The 19,111-nt window shown below is 39.8% G+C and overlaps 1 protein-coding gene across 1 annotated transcript in view; it reads right to left on the bottom strand.

Annotated features, from left to right (window-relative positions):
* Positions 1-15,574, bottom strand: part of NKTR (natural killer cell triggering receptor) — a 49,563-nt gene extending 33,989 nt beyond the window's left edge. The window contains exons 1-4 of the mRNA XM_060162255.1: positions 15,475-15,574; positions 15,221-15,301; positions 863-937; positions 185-292 (exon numbers count right to left, since the gene is read on the bottom strand). Coding sequence (XP_060018238.1) covers positions 185-292; positions 863-937; positions 15,221-15,278 — 241 coding nt within the window. The 5' untranslated portion in view covers positions 15,279-15,301; positions 15,475-15,574. The remainder of the gene's footprint in view (positions 1-184; positions 293-862; positions 938-15,220; positions 15,302-15,474) is intronic.
* Positions 15,575-19,111: the final 3,537 nt, after the last annotated feature.

Here is a 19,111-nt window from a genome sequence, read left to right as displayed (position 1 = left end):
CAAAAGGAAGTCTTAGTATTTTGCTTTTTATACATTCTTGGCCTATAACAGTCATTCATCCAACAACTATTCACTGACCACCTAATATTTACATCATACTGTGACACTATATTTACAATTAAAAGTAATAATGAGATGCTTTAGAAACTGACAGAGTTATTAAGAGCATAACTTTTAGCTCTACCTTCACTGAAGTCCCCACCCTGAATCATAAAGTTTTTAACCACACGATGGAATGTAGAACCTTTATAACATAACTTCTTCCCAGTTGTTTTCCCAAGGCCTTTCTCCCCTGGAAAAAAAAAAGAAATGAAGTTTAGCTACAAACATATCCTTCCATGGAAAGCACCATCCAATTAATCCTTTGTCAAATCCCTCCCTTGTGTTGGGCACTGTAAGAGATAAGTAATATCATAAATGTTTTTCCTCCCTATTTTTTCTTTTTAAAAATATAAATCCAATTACATGTAACAAAGAACAATCTCATTATGTTCTGCTTCTCTATCTTCTAATCCTAAATTTCTTGTGAAATCTGGAATGCTAAATTTGTTCAAAGTACTAAAATCTGTAAAATTCTACCAAAATAAGTCAGTTTTGAATATACTATTATTTTATAAACTACAATGGATAAAAATTTCATTACATATGGTGGTACTTCCTTTTTCATTTCTGAGACCATTTCTTTCTCCTCTCTTCCCTTTAAGAAATGCTTCCCTAACATCATATCAGTGAAAATAATACTTTTTATTTGCTAAACTCATTTCACAGATCATTACTTTTTAAGGAAAATATCTACTCTGTTAAGCAAGGTAAAACTGTAAGCCAGGACTTCTCATTGGAAATAATTTAATAATTCATTTACCTGAGCATAGGCAAAGGAAGTTTTTGCAAGTTTTTGGACATATATCTGAAAAGAGCTGAAACATAATGCGACCAACTGAAATAAAACACATGAAAAAAGGGTAAGCAAGTTGATTAAATATATCATATTTTATATGGGAGAAATAAACAGAATTAACGAATCAAAGGGTCCATTTTTGCAATTCATTTTAATTTTTTAAGAGATTCAACAGGAAAGAATTTACCTAGGCAATACCAACTAACAAGAACCCCACTCTATTAGCATTAGGATTCACATGCAACCAAACTGATTTCAGCCCTAAAACTGTAGGATTTTAAGTGTCTTTTAAAGGGACCTTATATTATTAGATTCCTTATAGTACATCTCCTACCTGAACTATTAATCTTCTTTAAAAATACTCTCGAAGGACTTCCCTGGTGGTCCAGCGGTAAAGAATCCGCCTTCCAATGCAGGGGACGCGGGTTCGATCCCTGGGAACTAGGATCCCACATGCTGTGGGGCAACTAAGCCCGCATGCTACAACTACTGAGCTCGCGCACCTCAACCAGAGAGCCCGCGTGCCACAAACTACAGAGCCCATGAACTCTGGAGCCCGCACGTCACAACTAGAGAGAAAAAACCCGCACACCATAACTAGAGAGAAGCTCGAGAGCTGCAATGAAGACACTGTGCGCCGCAATGAAAGATCCCACGTGCCTCAACGAAGATCCCGAGTGCCACAACTCAGACCCGACGCAGCCAAGGAAAAAAAAATACTCTTGATAATAGTTGTCTGATTTATGCTTGAACCCCTCCAGTGATGAGAACATCATATCATAAGATAGTCATTCTGGGCAGTACTGTTAGAAGAAAGTTCTATCCTCTACATCAGCTTTTTACCTTTATGAAAAAACTGTTTACAGACAACTTCCTGAACTGCCACTCACAACTAAAACTCACGTTCTATTCCTGAGAGAGTATAAAGAGAATAGGTATGGCTCCTAAAAACTAACCAACAAACAAACAACCCTACAATAAACAGGAAATGAGAAGGAGCAAGTCTGAAAATTCAATTTAACTATGCCAATAGAGAAGTGTTTCACAAACCTTTTGGTCTCAAGACTCCTTTATACTATTTTTTCTTTCTGTTTTAAAACTTCTAATTTTTTTAGTTTATTTAATTTTATTTTTCTTATTTTTATTTTTTTGGCTGCATTGGGTCTTTGTTGCTGCGCATGGGCTTTCGCTAGTTGCGGAGGGAGGGGGCTACGCTTTGTTGCAGCGCATGGACTTCTCACTGTGGTGGCTTCACTTGTTTTGGAGCACAGGCTTTAGGCATGTGGGTTTCAGTTATTGTAGCACGCAGGCTCAGTAGTTGTGGCACATGGGCTTAGTTGCTCCACGGCATGTGGGAATTTCCTGGACCAGGGATCGAACCTGTGTTCCCTGCATTGGCAGGCAGATTCTTAACCACTGCACCACCAGGGAAGTCCCTCCTTTAAACTCTTAAAAATGATTAAGCTTTTAAAATGTGGTTATATTTATTGCTATTTACTGTATTATAAATTAAAACTCAGAAACTTTCAAAAAACAAGAATACACAAGCACACATTCCATCAGCTGACATCATCACATATTGTGTAATCGCTGGAAAACTCGACTTGTGAATGAGAGTGCAAGAGGCAAATTACATTATTCTAAAAATGGTTTTGACTTTGCATACCTCCTGAAAGTGTCTCAATAAAATAAGAAATGGAATTTTGATTTATAATCACTTTCTTGAGTTCCCTTTCCCTTTATTCTACAAAATCTTTTCCATTATGAACATCTGTATATACTCAAGGAGACTTGTGGAATAAATCAAAATTAACTGTGGACCAAGCATAAGTCATTTTCAGTACAGACACAGAATGATTTACTGTGTATCACTATGATTTTAATTTATTCTTGGCCATGACAGTCAGTTCCTCTGAGGACAAAACAAAGCTACTGCGTAAGAGACAATCTTAAAGGATAAAAAGTGGGAGATGGAATCATATAAGGAGATTTCCCCAAGTCAACAGTGCCAAATGGAGTGCTGGAACCAAATTTTAAAGCAATTTCAAAACCTTCTAGCTGATCTTGATATCTAAAGGAATGAAGAAAAAGGTAAGAAAAGAAAGCAAAAAGGAGGACAGCAATGTATCTAAAATCATTTCAGAATTTTAAAAACTGCATGTAATATCAGTAATATTAAATACTACTCTTTGTAATTACATGGAAATATTTTACCAGTGTGATAAAAGTATTTCCATCACTCTTCATAAATCCCTAAGAAATGGCTGGCTAGGTGGGTGTCAAGTTCAAAATCATCTAGCTTTGCAAACTAGAACATACTTAGATCTTTGGAATCCCGTTAAGATAGTTAATTTTCAGAATAAAAGATGTAATCAAAACAACTAAATCTTCACCTTTTCTTTTAGGACTATAGTAATAGTAACTTCAATATCAAGGTTTTTTTTTTAATTAATTAATTTATTATTTGGTTGCACCGGGTCTTAGTTGCAGCAGGCGGGCTCCTTAGTTGCAGCACGTGGGCTGCTTAGTTGTGGCATGTGAACTCTTAGTTGCATGTGGGATCTAGTTCCCTGACCAGGGATTGATCCCGGGCCCCCCGCATTGGGAGCACAGAGTCCTATCGACTGCGCCACCAGGGAAGTCCCTCAAGGGTTTTTTAAAAAAATCTTTAATGCCTCCAAGTGAAAACTGATGAAAGTTTCAAATATTTTTAGTTTCTCCTTTACAGATGATTAGTAGTTGTGAACACTCTAGTGGTACAACACATATGAAAACAGTTAAATGTGATTATATTTCCAGGTCTAATATTCAGAGAGGGATATCTAACTACAATGATTTTTTAAAAAATGCTCACCTCTAATATCTTACCCTCTAACCTGATGAAGAAAAGAAATTTCTATTGACCTCTCATTCTCACGGGGCAGGGGTTAGAGCAGAGGTTTTGTCTTTTCCATCACATTGTGTTTTTAAGAGCAAAAGAAAAAAACTGAACAAAACCAAATTGTTTTGGGCTCAATACCATGGTGCAAGGTTAAAAACACTGCTAAAGGCTCTAAAGTGAATGATGTACATATCAGAACTGTAAAATATCATACTGGACAGCTAGTTCATCTACCAACGTCAGAATTTCCTTTGCAACAACACTGACAGATGAATACCAACAAAGGCAGAAAAATAACAGAAAAGCACTGGGATTCAAACAGTGGTAGGAGGTAAGAATTAGAAAAGGAACAGCCATCTTATGTTAAAGGTAGAAAAGGAAAAAATCTTTGTATATTTCATTTGGCGTTTTGAGGCAAAGAAAGAAAAGGAAAAAGACGGTGCTAAGAAGTGAACTTTCTTCTCTCAAAGTCCCCATAAAAATCCATATGAATTTTCTTTCATGACCTTTCAACCAGGCCTGGTGTTATTACTGGGATTCTCTGGGCCCTACTTCTAATAAAATAAGGAGAAAAAGGGGTGGGGGAGAACACTCTTGCTTACAGAAATGGAAACAAGCCTTTTCCCTAAAATTGAACATGAGCTCAGTGCTCGAGCTCATGCTCATGCATGTGCACTAATTACAGCAACTTAAAAAAAAGTGTGTCAGATACTGTGCTAGGTTCTTTACAAATACAGGCAGCTCTGCAATAACGACAGAACTGAAATAAACATTGCATTATCCAAAAAATCACATATAAACACAACTGTTTCCATGGGACAACAGGGGTTGGGGACAAGGGAATTTCAGGTCATAGTAAAAATGATTTTTTTCCTTAAGAGTATCAATAATAAAGGCATGTTTTTAGTTATAAGACTATGTTATAAAACTTAAACATCATTGAGGAAATCCTACAATTGATCACACCTCACTCTGGCCTTTCTCAGCACTTTCATTAGCATAATCTTTCTTGTGGTCTTTCAAATTACTATTAGGACAACAAGAATAACTCAGAATAGCAGTGCTGTTTACAGTTCTTCTCTGCCACGTCACTAGTTCCCCACCTTGTTATCTAATTGTGTCACAACACAAACGGTATTGCTCCTTAATTAATCTATCCATTAGAATAAATTCATTTTACAAAAACACAATCTGTAAGACAGGTGGTTGTATTATTTACTTTCCAAGAACCTTATTATGCAGGCACTATTGCACTGAAGTCCTATTAATTTATGAGTGTATAAAAAGGGGAGAAATCATTTAAATAGTGCAGACCACTGCATCCAGTCACTGTATTCATGAGCTTATGACCCAGGGTGTGCTTGAGATGGGAGATTCATTTCTCCTGTTCCCTCAGTACAAATCAGATCTCATATGCTCGTTCTATCTGAAAGTATAAGCTATCTTGAGTGTGAGTCTAAAGTTTAAAAGGTAATTTTGAATACAAGCAAATTTCACTGTACTGCTATCTTTAGAACCACAATAACAAAACTCTATAGTATTTCCATTTACAAAGAGGTCAAGTGGCTTGCCCAAGGTCATAAGCAGTACTCAAACATTTGTCTTCCTCTTTACTTAAAACTTATTTCTCGGTTTCAGTTCCAAATACTTTACAATGTTTACTAAGAATACTTTTTTAAAAAAATAAATTTATTTATTTAGTTTTGGCTGCGTTGGGTCTTTGTTGCTGCGTGCGGGCTTTCTCTAGTTGCAGCCAGCGGTGGTTACTCTTTGTTGCAGTGCGCAGGCTTCTCATTGCAGTGGCTTCTCTTGTTGCAGAGCATGAGAGCACAGGCTCTAGGTGCGTGGACTTCAGTAGTTGTGGCTCGCAGGCTCAGCAGTTGTGTCTCACAGGCTTCAGTAGTTGAGGCACGCAGGCTGCAGTTGTGGCACACGGGCTTAGTTGCTCTGCAGCATGTGGGATCTTCCCGGACCAGGGGTTGAACCCATGTCCCCTGCATTGGCAGGATTCTTAACCACTGCGCCACCAGGGAAGCCCTACTAAGAATACATTTTTTATTCAGTTTCTTCAATTCACGTGAACCTTGAGCAGTAAAGTTAAAACACCCATTTCAATGATATCCCCATTTTATCTATTTTGATAACTTGCCAGGGTTTTATAATATTGCTCTGAGGCCCACATAAAGCAAAATTCTATAGTCAAGCATTCCTTTAAAGAAACATTTTGGTTATCACTTTGGAAAACCAACGTTAAGCCTCTGACAAATACGAAATAAGTAATGTTCTATTTAAAAACGGAAGGCGGGGGACTTCCCTGTTGGCACAGTGGTTAAGAATCCACCTGCCAATGCAGGGAACACGGGTTCAATCCCTGGTCCGGGAAGATCCCACACGTCGCGGAGCAACTAAGCCCGTGCGCCACAACTACTGAGCCTGTGCTCTAGAGCCCGTGAGCCACAACTACTGAAGCCCGTGCGCCTCACGCCGGTGCTCCGCAACAAAAGAAGCCACCACAATAAGAAGCCCGTACACTGCAACGAAGAGTAGCCCCCGTTCGATGCAACTAGAGAAAGCCCGCCTGCAGCAACAAAGACCCAATGCAGCCAAAAGTAAATAAATAAATAAATTTAAAAAAATAAAAGGGGAAGGGGCTGTATTCCTCTAAAATGTCAATGTCATAGAGACCAAAAAAAAAAAAAAAAGGGCTATGAAAAAGAAGGATAAAGAGACATGACAGCTGAATGTAGTATCTGATGCCAGACTGGATTTTGTACTGGAGGGGAAAAATGTTATAATTGACTTTTTAGGCTAAAAATGGAATACAGAGACAGCAGATTAAAGTATTGTATCAATGTAAATCTATGAAGTTGGTAACTGCGTTGTAGTTATGTAGGAGAATATCCCTATTCTTTTCTTTCTTAAAATTTTTTTTAATGTTTCTTAAGACTCTTTTAATGAATATCCCTATTCTTAACAAATATACACAAGTATTTAGGAGTAAAGAGCCATGATGTGGGTGAACTGCAAATGGTTCAGAAAAAATTGTGTGTGTAGAGAGAGAGAAAGAGAGATTAATAAAGCAAATGGTATAAAATGTAAATAGGTGAATCTGGGTAAAGAATAGATGGGTATTCTTTTTCTTATTTTTATTTTTCAACTTCTTATAAATGTGAAATTATATCTAAACAAAAAGTTTAAAACATCTGCAGATAAAGCCCAATGCTTGAGTTCTATGAAAGCATGTGTCTATAAGAGCAGTTCTCAAACTTTTTGGTCTCAGAATCTCTCTATACTCTAAACAATTCCTGAGAAACTTAAAGACTTTTTAATATGGATTATTTTAAATAATTTACATTTTCAAATATGAACAAAAAATTTAATGAGTGTCATTGTTTTACATTTTTGCAAATCTCATTAATGTCTAGTGTAATAGAAGATAGTTAGATTTTCCTATCTGCTTCTGCATTCAATCTGTTGTGTCATCATACGCCATGCAGCCTTTGGAAAACCCTACTGGATACAAACGGAATGGGAGTGAAAAAAATGGGGGTTTGACTCCTCCTGGCCTCATGACACCACCTCGCAGTTTGAAAACAAAAGGTCTACACCATTATACTACTATAATGTAGTATATTACAGCTATAATTTATTTTAAAATACCTTACATAGACATCCTCATGTAAAGTAATCAGATGAGTTTTAAAACTATACCTTAGGTCTCTAAGAAAGAAACGCCCTTCAGGGATGATAAATCAAAGGCCGTACTCCAGAGGTGGCTTCTAATACTGCTTTTGCTATCTTTATTTCTAATCAAACAGAGGCCTTGTAATTAGCAAGATGAATGTTAGAAATGGGTTCTTATTGGTAAATTAGTGATGTTTGGAACATACAGACTGAATAAAAACATTTGGAGATAATCCATACCCTTCCATTAACAGGACATATAAATCTGGAGTCACCCTTTGGAGTGGAACCTAAGGCTGGGTCCACCAAAAAGGTCCTGGGTCTAGTCAAGATTTTGGAGGATTCCGGTGCAGAACACTAAAAGATTCGCATGACAATTTTCAAGACCAGAAATCTTTCACATAAAGAGTGCCTGGAGCACTGAAAAGGACAGAACTGGGACTTCATCAAACTTACAGAACTGGTTATATGACTTACTTGTGTGCATACTTGCTTGCCAACGTCTACATGCAGCAAATGAGACTTGCTTTCACTGTTCCCTGGTAGCAAGGTTGTGACAAAGGCAATCTATAGCCATCACCTAACTCATCGGTGACTCCCCGATATACTCTAAAAAGAACTTAATAGCCATTCTTAACTGAACTGGCTTAAATCAGTTTGCAATAGATATCTAAAACCTGGTCCCCTGGGCTCCAGTGCTCCATTTCTTGATAAAGATCTGAATAAGGCAAGTAAAAGGCAAGTTTCTGGGCACCAAAGAAGGAAAAACAAGATTCCTATTTCATGTCTGCCCTGGAAGGTACTCAGTTTAACCAACCACTAACAACCACTGAGAGAAGTAACATTTTACCAAAGAAGGGTGGGCCTACCTGTCAGAAAAATAAAGTTGTCAATGAAAATTTCATATCTATACTTCCAAACTGGGTACCATATTTCACACAAAAAGCTACTACTTTCAGAAAATATGAATTTATTTGTAAAGATGATGAAAAAGGATTGGCTAATTTCTACCAGTTAGGACCTTTAAAAAATTTATAAGGAATTCTAGGTTCAGTCAAGATGGAGTAAATATACCCCACCCTATCTTTCTTATTGAATGCACCTAAACAACCTTGGACAGAAAGCATGGAACAATTACCTAAGGACTGAAAAATAATGGTAGTAGGCATTGGGGAAGGACATCAGAACACAAAACCCACCAAATTGGTAATGAATTTTGTTTTTGTTTTTCCTCCCATATCTCTTGGCCTGGAATCAAAAGCAATCTGAAACCTGGAACTGCCTCCTGGGTACAGAGAGAAAGAGCTCTAAGAAAAGCCCTCTATTTCTAGAAAGGGGGCCCCAACAGATCAGAGTGAATAGGGGATATCTCATTTTTTGGTGTATTTTTTCCACACTCTCTTGTCCCAGCTCCTAAGGAATTCTGCAGTGGCAGCAGCAGTGACAGCAGTGGTGACTGGGCAAGCATATAAAACTCCAAGGGAGGGGAACCCTTCTCTCTGACTAGAGGAACTGAGGTCCCAAGAGCTTAGGAAGAATTCCTGTTGCATTTTACTCTCTATCCTGTTGCCAATTACCCTCAGAGACAGACATAGTCATGGGAAGCACATGGCAGAACACGGAAACTAAAACTCTTGCTTTCTAGCCAGATGACCAAAAAAGGGAGTCCCTAAGGGCCAGAATGTGTTGGGGAGATCTCTTTAAAAAAGAGGGAGCTCAAAAAACAATCCCATTAAGTTGTACATGAATTCGTGGGCTTATCCATGAACTATGCATGGATCTGACACTAAACAGCAGAAGGTGGGTGGGAACTTCCAGGCTGAACCTAACTGGGTTGACTGTTTGCTATAACATCATCATCATCAACAACACAAGTCCATATTCTCCCCAGGATTTAAACTAGATCCAGGGTCATATAACATAACATACAAAACGTCCAGGATACAATCCAGCATTTATCGACATTTAAAGAACCAAGAAAATCTCGTATCTCATATGGGAAAAGAAGACAATCAAAGACAGCCACTCCGTGATGATACAGATGTTTAAATTATTAGACAAAGACTTTAAAGCAGCCATTACAACCATACTCCACTAAGTAAGGACAAACACTCTTAAAATGACTGGAAAAATAGAAAGCCACAAGCAAAACCAAATGGAAATTTTAAAATGAAAAAGTATAATAACCAAAATTAAAGATTCACTGGGTGGGCTCAACAGGAGGACACAGATGATAGAGGAAAAAGTGAACTCGGAAAAAAAAAAAGTGAACTCGAAGACCAATTAACAGAAATTATCCAATCTGAAAAACAGAAAAAAGATGGAAAAAATAAATAAACAGAGTCTCAGGGACCTGTGGGGTAGTATCAAACCTCTGATATTTGTGTCATCAAAGTCGCAGAAAGAGAGGAAATAGTGTTGGACAGAAAACATATTTGAAGAAACAACAGCTGAAAATTCCCTAAATTTGGCAAAAGACAGACACAGATTCAAGAAGATCGACAAACCCCAAAGAAAATAAACCAAAGAAATTCACACTACAATAAAACTGCTGAAATCTAAAGACAAGACAAATGTTGAAAGTAGCCAGACAAGAACAATACATTTACATTTGGGGGAGCAACAGTCCGAATTACTACAGATTTCTCATCAGAAACCATATAGACCAGAGGGGAGTGGAACATTTTTCAAGCGTTCAAAGAAAATAACTATTAATCCAAAATTCTATATATAGTGAAAATATTTTTTAAGAATAAAAGCAAAATAAAATTTGCAGTTGAAGGAAAACAGAGAATTTGCTGCCAGAAGTTCTGCTCTAAAGAAATACTTAAAGCAAATTCTTCATGTGGAAGGGAAATGTTACCAGAGGAACTTCAGACTTCAAAAAGGAACAAACAGTAACAGAAAGGGTAATGATAAGAGTATTTTTTTCTCCTCTTAAGTTCTTTAAAATATGTGTGACATTTGAAAGGAAGTTTTCAGTGTTTGTAGATGTAATACATAGGACAAGTACAACATAAGGTGAGAGGTAAAGGATGCTATATGTGGGATGGTTTTAACAGTTCTCTTGAAGTGGTAAAATATTATTTCTGAGTACACTGTAAAGAGCCAAGCATATATACTGTAATCTCTAGAGTAACCATTAAAAAAACTATACAGAGATATCTCTAAAAATTCAATAGAAAATTTTAAAAATACGAATTCAAATAATCTAAAAGGCAAAAAAGAGAACAGAATAAAAACAGAGGAAGTAAAAACAATTATTAAAGTGACAAATCCAAACATAACAATTATATTAAGTGTAAATAGTCTAAATATACTGATTAAAAGACAGAGAATGTGAAAATGGATTAAAACCCAAGACCCATCGATTTGCTATCTCCAAGAAACCCACTTTAAATATAACGATATAAGTAGGTTAAAAGTAGAAAATGGGGGCTTCCCTGGTGGTGCAGTGGTTGGGAGTCCGCCTGCCGATGCAGGGGACACGGGTTCGTTCCCCGGTCCGGGAGGATCCCACATGCCGCGGAGCGGCTGGGCCCGTGAGCCATGGCCGCTGAGCCTGCGTGTCCGGAGCCTGTGCTCCGCAACGGGAGAGGCCACAACAGTGAGAGGCCCGCGTACCACAAAAAAAAAAAAGTAGAAAATGATGGCTTCCCTGGTAGTGCAGCGGTTAAGAATCTGCCTACCAATGCAGCGGACATGGGTTCAAGCTCTGGTCCGGGAAGACCCCACATGCCACGGAGCAACTAAGCCTGTGCGCCACAACTACTAAGCCCGTGTGCCACAACCACTGAAGCCTATGCGCCTAGAGCCCATGCTCCACAACAAGAGAAGCCACCACAATGAGAAGCCTGCGCACTGCAACGAAGAGTAGCCCCAACTCACTGCAACCAGAGAAAGCCCACGCCCAGCAACAAAGACCCAACTCAGCCATAAATAAATAAATAAATAAAAAGTAGAAAATGACATACCATGTAAACACTAATAAAAAGCTGCAGTAGTTGTATTCACATTGGACAAAGTAGACTGTGGAGCAAGGAAAATTACCAGGAATAAAAAGGGTCATTACATAATGATAAGTGAGTTAATTCATTAAGAAGACATAACAATCCTGGGACTTCCCTGGTGGCCCAGTGGGTAAGACTCTGTGCTCCCAATGCAGGGGACCCGGGTTCGATCCCTGATCAGGGAACTAGATCCCGCAGGCATGCTGCAACTAAGAGTTTGCCTGCTGCAACGAGGATCTCATGTGCCACAAGTAAGACCCGGCACAGCCAAAATAAATGAATAAATAAATATTAAATTAAAAAAAAAAGACATAATCCCAAATGTGTAAGCATCCACCTAATAAAAGAGCCTCAAAGTAAATGGAGCAAAACCTAACAGAACTGAAAGGAGAAATAAACTCACGATTACAACTAGAAATTTCAACACTCCTCTCTCGGTAATCAATAAAAGAAGATAGGAAATCAGCCAGGATATAGACGAACTGAACAACACTATTAGCCAACGTTATCTAAATGACATTTACAGAACACTCTACACAAAACCAGCACAATATATATTCTTTTCAAGTGTACCTGGGAAATTCACCAAAATAGAACATATCAAACCTTAATAAATTTTAAAAAGCTGAGATCATACGAAGTATGTTCCCTGACCATAATGCAATTAAACTAGAAATCATTATTAGAAAGACAACTGCAAAATATCCAAGTATTTAGAAAGTAAAACTTCTAAATAATTCATGAGTCAAAGACTAAGCTGCAAGGGAAATTAGAAAATATTTTGAACTGAAAGAGAATGAGCAATATATCAAAATTTGTGCGGTACACAAAATTTGTGGGGTCCTTCACAGAGGTAAATTTATAGCATTAAATACTAATACTTGACAAGAAAGGTCACAAGTCAACAATCCAAGTTTCTGCTTTAAGAAACTAGAAAAAGAGCAAAATAAAGCCAAAGCAAGCATCAGAAAAAAAGAGCAGAAATCAATGAAATTGAAAACAGAAAACAAAACAAAAAAATCAATGAAACGAAAATCTGGTTCTTTGAAATGACAGTAAAATTAATAAACATCTAGCCAAACTGGCCAAAGAAAAACAGACAACAGGCACAAATTATCAATATGAGAAATAAAGGCAATACCACTATAGATCCCACAGACACAAAATTAAGGAACGATGTTGTTTGACAACTTAGATTAAATGGACCAATTGCTTAAAAGCTACCAACTACCAAAACTCACTCAAGGAGAAATAACAACATGAAGAGTTCTATAACTATACTCAAATAATTTAAAGACACTTCCTCTTTTAATATATATTTGCATTCATTTGGTGGCTTTACAATTCAAAAGTCTAATTCACATGTTTGCTAAAAAATATACAAATTTCCACTGATAGTAACGCAAAAGAATATACACTGTGTTGTATTCAACTCAATTTTTATCAGTACTTCTTGATATCTCATTAATGTGGATAGTATGTCCACTCTTAAAGGATCTCTGCTCATCAAAGTAAATCAAACATATTACTTTATATTGACATTTATATCAAGTGAATTATTAACTATAGCAGAAGAGTATTACTTGAATAAGTACTCAATGACATACATACTAATGTTTAAATCCTGCAAAGCAGGACACCTCATTTCAAACAACTGAGGTGATCCTTAAAAGCTGTGTAAAAATCAAGTATCTATTACTTACATAATATACTGAAAAGTACTGAAAAGTGCTAGAGAAGTATTATATATGAGACTGAACCAAATGAAATTGCCAATTATCAACTGGTTCAACCTAGAACAATGTAAGCATTCCTTGTTTTCTATATGATTCAGTGTTCTCAAGAGTTCTAGTCACTTCTACCAGAAAGGTTATTATAGCGTTGGGGACCGAAGTTCATTTTACATTTACCAAACGTATCCTGGAGATGTTTCATGACGAAAGTCATTTGCAAAACTAGGATATGAACATATATACGAGGAAAGGAGTACTGTACTTTACGTGGCTAGAGAACCTTTGTTTGACCTCCACTTTCCAGGAGTCTGCTATTATTAACTCTTAAAAAAAAAAAATAAGCTCTGTTATTCAAAACGTGGAATCAGGGCTTCCCCGGTGGCGCAGTGGTTGAGAGTCCGCCCGCGGATGCGGGGGGACGCGGGTTCGTGCCCCGGTCCGGGAAGATCCCACGTGCCGCGGAGCGGCTGGGCCCGTGAGCCATGGCCGCTGAGCCTGCGTGTCCGGAGCCTGTGCTCCGCAACGGGAGAGGCCACAACAGTGAGAGGCCCGCGTACCGCAAAAAAACAAAAAAAAAACACGTGGATTCACTATACAGTAAGGATTAAGATCCACAAGGCTCAAGTACGAAAAAGAGAGAATGCAACAAAATTACTAAGATCACATCATTCCTCTGCTCAAAACCCTTCAATATCTTATCTCACTGAGTCAAAGTTCTCACTATGGCCTTTACCCATTTCCTGCTACTCACCTGCCCCCTTTACTCCAGCCCCCGTGGGCTTTTCTTGCTGTTCCTAAAACTTGCAGGTACACTCTTCTCCTCAGGCCCTTTGTACTAACTACTCCCTCTACCAGGAATGCTCTTCTCAAAGATATCCACACAACTCACCTCCTCATCTCCTTCGGGTCTGCTTAAATGTCATCTTCTCAAAATCGCCTTTTCTGACCGACCTATTAAAACAGTATCCCTAGGGACTTCTCTGGTGGCGCTCCCAATGCAGGGGGCCGGGGTTCAATCCCTGGTCCGGGAACTAGATCCCCCATGCATGCCACAACTAAGAAGCCCGCCTGCTGCAACTAAGATCTGATACAACCAAATAAATAAGTAAATAAAATAAATAAAACAGTATCCCTACTACAAGACAAAAAAATTTTTTTTGGTTCATTGTCTGCCTTTCTCCGATAGAATATAAACTACAAGGAAGAGAGGTCTTTGTTTAATGCATTGCTATATCCTCAGAGTCTAGAACAGCAGCACCTAGAATCTGCTGAACAAGATTGGCACAAAGACTGTATATATGCCTCCAATTAAAACTTCCCTCACAGATACTAAAAAAGAGGTAAGAAAACAGTTTGGAACCCCGCGCGCTCTGTAACTTAGAACGAAACAACTACCCTCTAGAAGAAAATATTTTATTTTCAACAAAATATACTAACGAATGGCTGGATTCCCTAAAAACAAAACATTAATGCTAAGCGCACACATGCTGCAAGTCTGTTGGTACTGAATGCTTTGGTTTATCACCCAAGACTTGTGCTAAGTCATTTTCCTACGAACCAAGAAATTCTGGCTAAAGATACTTAAGGAAAAATAAAAGCGGAGTTAACCTATTAATGCTGTACAAGGATTAGGAAATACAGGATATACGAGTCCAAAGCTCACAGTACAGTGAGAGACCAGAAATCGAAATTGGGAGTGTTTGCCCCCTAGAGACACTGAGAGAGACAAAGTCCACAAAGGACTGCACCCCTTTTCTTGGCGCTAGGCATGGCATGAACACTCATTCCGGGGGTGCAGGGGGGCATGGAGTTTGGGACTGTGAGGCCTGTTTAGGATTGGAGTGGTGTATCCGGGCCACTCTCCTCTGCACAGACTTTCGCTCAAGAGAAAAGAGAGTGCCGATTGCGCCTTCCAGCTCCCAAAAAGGCTTGGGGGAGGGGTGATGAAGGTAGACCCCTCCCCTTCCCCAAGGCAAGCCCAGGGCCCGCAGGGCTACCCAGTGTCCCGGCTCACCCGGCTCCCGGTTGATCTCGATGTCGAAGTGACACTGCGGCCGGTCCTGCGCCCCCATCGCGACCGAGGCGGCGGCAAGAGCTGGGAGAGACGGGGAGGAAAGCGGTCAGGGCGCGGGGCTAGGGCGGAGCCCGCGCCTCAGTTACCTCCCGCTGGCCTGGTGCGACAGCGCCCGAGGCCGAGACCAGCTCCCTCTCACCCCAGGCCTCCCGGCCCCCATGGAGCGCGCACACACATGCAGACTAGCTCTTCACCTGGCTGGCCTCCAGCCTGAGCTGCTCCCCGTGAGCAGAGAAGAAACCGCTGCCACCACGGCCGAAGCCCAACGCCACTAACAGACCACCACCCCCGCCCCCTGGCCCGGCCTCCCAGTGCCACGCTAAACCCCGCGAGAGTCGGGACAAATACCGCGAGAGTACGGTCTCGAAGGCGGTGGGTAACCGAAGGGGGTGAGCTTACGTGGGCGTGCCTTGGAGCTCGAAGAGCCTCCAGCCTCGGCGCTCCTATTCCTGAGCTGGCCCTGTTTTGCCCCGCCCCTTTCCCCCCGTGTACGTTGGAATCGGTCGCCCAATCTGGGAGACCCGGACGCGCCTGTGCTCTCTACGTTCTGTGGTCCTTTCTCAAGGGCTGTGTCTATGTATTTGCAGATAGCGCGAGGCTTCCCTGTTTCCGAATCTGTGAAACAGTTGGGAGATTGAGGTTGTTGAGGTTTTGTAGAGCGACAGAGCTTTGGTTTTCTTTTTCTCAAGGAGTAGTTATGGCACTATCCCGTTAGACCATTTGTCTCACTTCAAAGGCCTATTGTGCGTTCGTCCGCGCTTTGGGGCCAGCGTCACTGGTACAGTTGTGTTCAAGGCCACTCTCCCTCTTTTGTGAAGTGTTAGTTCAAGACCTTTGCCCTTATTTTAATCGCGTTCTTCGTCTTATAGAATGCAAGGGTTCTGGATACTAACATGTTGTTAGATGATATATGTATGTTCTGAACACAACTCTCTTGTTAGGTTTATGTAAGTGCGAATATTTTCTCCCAATCTGCATCTTGTCTTTTGTTTTGAAAGTGGCTTGTGCAAAGCAGTTTTTAGTTTTTGATTAAATCACTTGATCAATTTTTTCTTTTATGGCTTGTGCTTCTTTGTGTAGGAAATCTCTGCCTACCCCAAGCTCGAGAAGGTTTTCTCCTATGTTTTCTTTTAGAAGTTTTGTAGCCCAACCTTACACCATAGGTGTAAGTCTATGATCTATTAGAATTTGTGGATGTGGGGTCAGGTAGAAGTTGTGGTTCATTTCTTTTCCCCGTAGGTCTATACAGTAGTTCCACCACTATTTGTTGAAAAGACTTTTATCCATTGAATTACCTTGGCTTTGTGACCACGTATGTGCGATTCTATTTCTGGACTCTATTTGTTACACTGATGTATCTTTAGGCTGGGGACACACTGTTGGGTTGTAGTTGTTGTTTTCCATTATTTTCTTAAAATTGTAAAATATACATAAAATTATCTTTTAACTGTTTTTAAGCTTACAGTTCAGAGGCTGTTAACTACATTCACATTGTTATGCAACCATCACCACCATCTATCCATAAGACAATTTTCATCTTGTAAAACTAAAACTTTGGGGACTTCCCTGGTGGCGTGGTGGTTAAGAATCCGCCTGCCAATGCAGGGGACACAGGCTCGATCCCTGGTCCGGGAAGATCCCACATGCCGCGGAGCAACTAAGCCCGTGCACCACACCTACTGAGCCTACGCTCTAGAGCCTGCGAGCCACAACTACTGAGCCTGCATGCCGCAACTCCTGAAGCCCGTGTGCCACAATTACTGGAGCTTGAGCACCTAGAGTCCGTGCTCCACAAGAGCAGCCGCCGCAATGAGAAGCTGGCACACCGCAACGAAGAGTAGCCCCCGCTTGCGGCAACTAGAGAAAGCCCACGTGCAGCAACGAAGACCCAAAGCAGCCAAAAATAAATAAATAAATAAAAATTAAAAAAAAAAACGAAACTAAAACTTGGTACCAATTAAACAATAACTCCTCATTTTCCCCTCTACCCAGGATCTTGTAGCCACTCTCTACTTTGTTTGTTTTTGTTTTACTTTATTGTGGTAAGAACACAACATGAGATCCACCCTCTTTTTTAAAAATTTTTTGGCCATGTCATGCAGCATGTGGGATCTTAGTTCCCCAACCAGGGATCGAACCCACACCCTGTGCAGTGGACGTGCAGAGTCTTAACCACTAGACGGCCAGGTAAGTCCCAAGATCCACCCTCTTTAACAGATTTTTAAGTGTTCAAGCTGTCTAATAAAGGGGGCAGCTGCCATCCCACTCCAGCTGATGGTTGCCACATGGATCTGTAACCCAGCATTGCTAGAAAGCCAGGCTTTTTTAGGAAATCCTCTTGTTTTTTAAATATTAGCAACTAATTCAAAACTAAATACATTGCACAGCACCCACCATATCTGCTGATCAGATTAGGCCCATGAACAGCCTACTTGGCATGGAGTATGAGCACAAACCACATGAACAGTCGAGGAGGGAGGAGACCAATGATGAGTTAGAACCCTACAGATGGCAGAACGGGTGGGGGAGCAGGCTCCCTTCCAGACTTGAGAAGGCCTAGAAAGGGCCAGAGCCTTCAGCTAACACACAAAGCTAACACACTTGGTTGTTTACCATGTGCCCAGCTCTCAACTGCATTATCTCCATCTCACAACATCAGGAGGCGGATACTACTTTCATTATCCCCATTTTAGAGCTGAGGAAACAGAGCTTTCAGAGGTTGTGTTAGATCTGGGACTCAAAATGAGGTCTCTCTTCACTGTTTACATGTTACAGCCTCCCTGGGTTGCAACCCTTGACTCCAACAAAAGGTTTTAATTTGGGGTTTACAAGAATCTCTTTGCCTCATTTAACAGATAAGTCTCAAAGAGGGAAAGTTCTTTATAGAACAAAGCTAATAGAGGCAAAAAGAACAATAAAATAGAAAATCACCATTATGTAATCCCTGAGGAAGTAACAGATCAAAGCTGGGTAGATCATAATTTAAGTGAAGGGCTATCAGGAACTTGATAATAAATCAGATTAGGTTATTTCCTGATGTGATGTGAAAGCAAGCACTTCCTATGATGTATTCTTGCCAAAAATATTAGAACCTGAGTCTGAATGAGCCTCTACCAGTTTATAGGAAAAGTGGGCGATTAGTGGGACAGATATAATGACACCACAGGGATACAACAGAAATGTGAAAAATTTTAGAGCAAATGAGCTAGTTTTTCCAACAAATGGCAAAGAAAAGAAAAGGGAACTGTTAAGTATTTTTAGAGACTTAAGGGACATCAACAAAATGCAGGGTGTAAATCTTGTTTGGATCCTGATTCAGACACATCAACAAAAACACATTTTGTGGGAACAAAAGAAAATTGAACATCGTGGAATTCAGGGCATGCTACTCCAAAATATGGTACCTTGGCATATTGAATATTTCAAGCTGAAGGAATCTGAGAAATGGCAGATGCTGGAAGGACTCTCAGACCTTCTCCCATGAAAGAGGTCATGAGACCCTCACATTAGAAGTGTCCTCCCTACATCCAGAGGGACACAGATTTTGAAAAGGCCTTACTAAGTTCCCTCCAGTTTACTACACCTAGCTCATAACCTTATGTCCTATCACATTTTTCCATGACTTTCTACTTTTCATCAAACTTACTATAAAAATGCTCGGGTTTAACTGCTTCTTTGGGTCTTCATTTCCTTGTGAAGGCTCCCATGTCATATAAAACTTATATTAAATAAATTTGTATGCTTTTATTAATCTGTCTTTTGTTATAGAGACCTAGCCAAGAACCTTAAAAGGATAGAAAGAAAAAGATACTCTTCCTCCCCTATCACATC

Source organism: Lagenorhynchus albirostris, chromosome 10, assembly GCF_949774975.1.
Source record: "Lagenorhynchus albirostris chromosome 10, mLagAlb1.1, whole genome shotgun sequence".
Taxonomy (NCBI): domain Eukaryota; kingdom Metazoa; phylum Chordata; class Mammalia; order Artiodactyla; family Delphinidae; genus Lagenorhynchus; species Lagenorhynchus albirostris.
This window is presented reverse-complemented; position numbering and strand designations above follow the sequence as displayed.